This window comes from Nestor notabilis, unplaced genomic scaffold (assembly GCF_000696875.1).
Source record: "Nestor notabilis isolate BGI_N333 unplaced genomic scaffold, ASM69687v1 scaffold3994, whole genome shotgun sequence".
In the NCBI taxonomy this organism is placed as follows: domain Eukaryota; kingdom Metazoa; phylum Chordata; class Aves; order Psittaciformes; family Psittacidae; genus Nestor; species Nestor notabilis.
Genome location: NW_009925933.1, coordinates 22,696 through 25,579, shown reverse-complemented (window position 1 = coordinate 25,579; position 2,884 = coordinate 22,696). Strand labels below are relative to the sequence as shown.

At 42.2% G+C, this 2,884-nt stretch overlaps 1 protein-coding gene across 1 annotated transcript in view; it reads left to right on the top strand.

Annotated features, from left to right (window-relative positions):
- Positions 1–2,884, top strand: part of LOC104404756 (teneurin-3-like) — a gene marked incomplete at both ends in the record, with an annotated part of 30,474 nt that overhangs the window by 7,221 nt on the left and 20,369 nt on the right. The window contains 3 exons of the mRNA XM_010013276.1: positions 1,500–1,710; positions 2,213–2,314; positions 2,477–2,671. Of these exons, the coding sequence (XP_010011578.1) occupies positions 1,500–1,710; positions 2,213–2,314; positions 2,477–2,671 (508 nt within the window). The remainder of the gene's footprint in view (positions 1–1,499; positions 1,711–2,212; positions 2,315–2,476; positions 2,672–2,884) is intronic.

The window sequence follows — 2,884 nt, the reverse complement described above, 5'->3', positions numbered from 1 at the left end:
TTCCAATATCTGAAGGAGGCCTACAAGGATGCTGGGGAGGGACTCTTCATCAGGGACTGTAGTGGTAGGACAAGGGATAATGGGTTTAAACAGGGGGAGTTCAGGTTAGATACAAGGAAGAAGTTCTTTACAGTGAGGGTGGTGAGGCACTGGAATGGGTTGCCCAAGGAAGTGGTAAATGCTACATCCCTGGCAGAGTTCAAGGCCAGGTTGGATGGAGTCTTTGGTGACATGGTCTAGTGTGAGGCATCCCTGCTCATGGCAGGGGGCTTAGAACTAGATGATCTTAAGGTCCTTTCCAACCCAAACCATTCTATGATTCTGTAAGTCCTTAAGCCCTTGTTCCAGGACAAAGGCTATCATGTTTTCTTCGGTCCTAGGAGCAGTTTCTGAAGGTCACAAGTCTGGGTGTAAAACCACTGATTCTCTGGTTCCAGTAGCAGATGTTATCCCAGCTCAGGTTAACCATCAGTTTCACATACTGGCCTTTACTTTAATAGGCCCTGGATGTCATTCCATTTGAGAGACATCTCCAGCGGTTAGGAAGATTGAAGTTTTTCGTGTTACTGTCAGTTCATACAATAAACATGTGTCAGAGAAAAACTGAACAGACTCAGCAGGAGAAGCAGACTTTATACCACAAGAAAGAACGATCTTTAATTTTACTACCTGTTTAATTTTTCTATGTGCACACTGATCTTTACATGGTAAACATTCAGAAGACAACATTCAAGCCATGAGGGCAGACTCCCAGATAGTGTAATCAGTTCAGGGCCCAGAGCAGGTTTAGTCCTCCGGGTGCAATTAGCTCTGGTTAAGATTAACCAGCAAAAAAACTTGTGTTGTGAGCTTGCTTATTGTATCAGCCGAGATGCTGTTACATTTTTCCAAGCCCCACTGATGGTTGTTAACAAAACAATCTGTGCTGTCCACTGACCTGAGGTACCATGGTTTTTGTCAGTTTATTATTTCCAACAGTTGCAATGTTTTATGCTTTGCATCTCCTCTTTTCGTCTTCTGTGATAGGAAGTGAAGCTCTTGCTCTTCTTCCAGGACTCCAGACTGTCCAAAAGGGGAATCAAGCAGTTTAATGTTCCATCTGAAACTACATGAAAAATAAAGTAGATTGTTGGTGTTGAATATTATTATTAACTCATATAACACATTTAGAAAGTTAGCTCTCACCTGTAATTCAGGTGAAAGTCATGACTGCAGACTGATTTCAGCTGATGTTTTCTTCCCCCCAGTACATGTAATAGGTTTATTGGCCACTTGTAACTGAAAAAGTCATTTTAATAAGCATGAGGACTAGTTGGAAATTTTTCTTGAAATCTTTGCAAGCAGCAAAGAAATAAAGGTTGGTTTCACCTCATGCTTCCGTGCTCCAAAAGGAAACTCTTGGTCAAAATACAAGCATATTGTCAGGATGCTGTGGGGAAGCTGGTGATGCCATGTGTCATCCCATGAATTGTCAATCTCCTGTCTATTCCTCCATGCAGTATGACTTTGTGGAGCTCCTGGATGGCAGCCGGCTGATTGCGAGGGAGCAACGCAACCTGCTGGAGTTGGAGCGAGCAGGGCGGCAGGCGAGGTCTGTCAGTCTCCACGAGGCAGGTTTTATCCAGTATTTGGATTCTGGCATCTGGCACCTGGCCTTTTATAATGATGGGAAAAATGCAGAGCAGGTGTCTTTTAATACCATAATTATAGGTAAGCATAATTTTCAAAGCTCTCACCAAGTGCTAGGCTCTGGTCAAGTTTTTTAGGAATAGGTTTTTTTAGAGATAGGTTTTCGTAGCTAAATGATTTGACTTTATTTCACAGGTTTTCCATTTAAAGTGTCTTTTGCTGCTCAGAATAAAATGCAGGATGTATATTTTAATTACTTGGTCTAAGGCATAAGGAGTATACCTTCTTGTAAAACACTGCTTAAAAGGAGAACACTGTTGTGAAGCATTTGTTAAATGGCACAGGGCTGGATTTTAAGTATGGAACTCATACTCATTATAATGTTAGCCTTTTTGTTGGAATGTGAAGTCCTAAGATACTAGAGGCATCAGCAATAGAAAATCACAGCTATCGTGCTCTTCAGACAAAACAAACATAAACACTTCTCTTGGAGCAATAGTGCACTGTCAGTTAGTAGTGGTTCAGATGATAGGTACTTCATGAGGTGGACATCTGTGAATTATCCTCCTTTTTTTCCCTTTAGAGTCTGTGGTGGAATGCCCCCGAAATTGCCATGGTAACGGCGAATGTGTTTCTGGATCCTGCCATTGTTTCCCTGGTTTTCTGGGCCCCGATTGTTCAAGAGGTAAATCAACCCAATGCTTTTCTTGAGTCAGTTTAAGCTAGCATGAGGACAACAAATACATCAGGAAAGCAACTGGCATGTGATTTGCTTCTTGGACTTTCTTCTCTATAAAGCTCTGGTGAAGAATATGGTTTTAATTTTTCTGCTGCTTTTTTTTCACAGCAGCCTGCCCAGTGCTGTGCAGTGGCAATGGGCAGTACTCCAAAGGACGCTGCCTGTGTTACAGCGGCTGGAAGGGCACGGAGTGTGACGTGCCTACAACTCAGTGCATCGATCCCCAGTGTGGGGGCCGGGGCATTTGCATCATGGGCTCTTGTGCCTGCAACTCCGGATACAAAGGAGAAAACTGTGAAGAAGGTAAATGAATAAATATTTACTCCAGCACCTGCTGTTGTTGGTCAGGTTTCCAGCTGGCACATCCAGCTCTATTGATTTTGCTAGATCAAGATTATATGCCCTAATGGTGTTTCTTCAAAAATCACTTTAGAATACTAAAAATCAAGTTTGGGAATTTCTAGTATCACTGAATTCTTCAGAATTATTATACTTTATCTATTCTCAAATAATCAG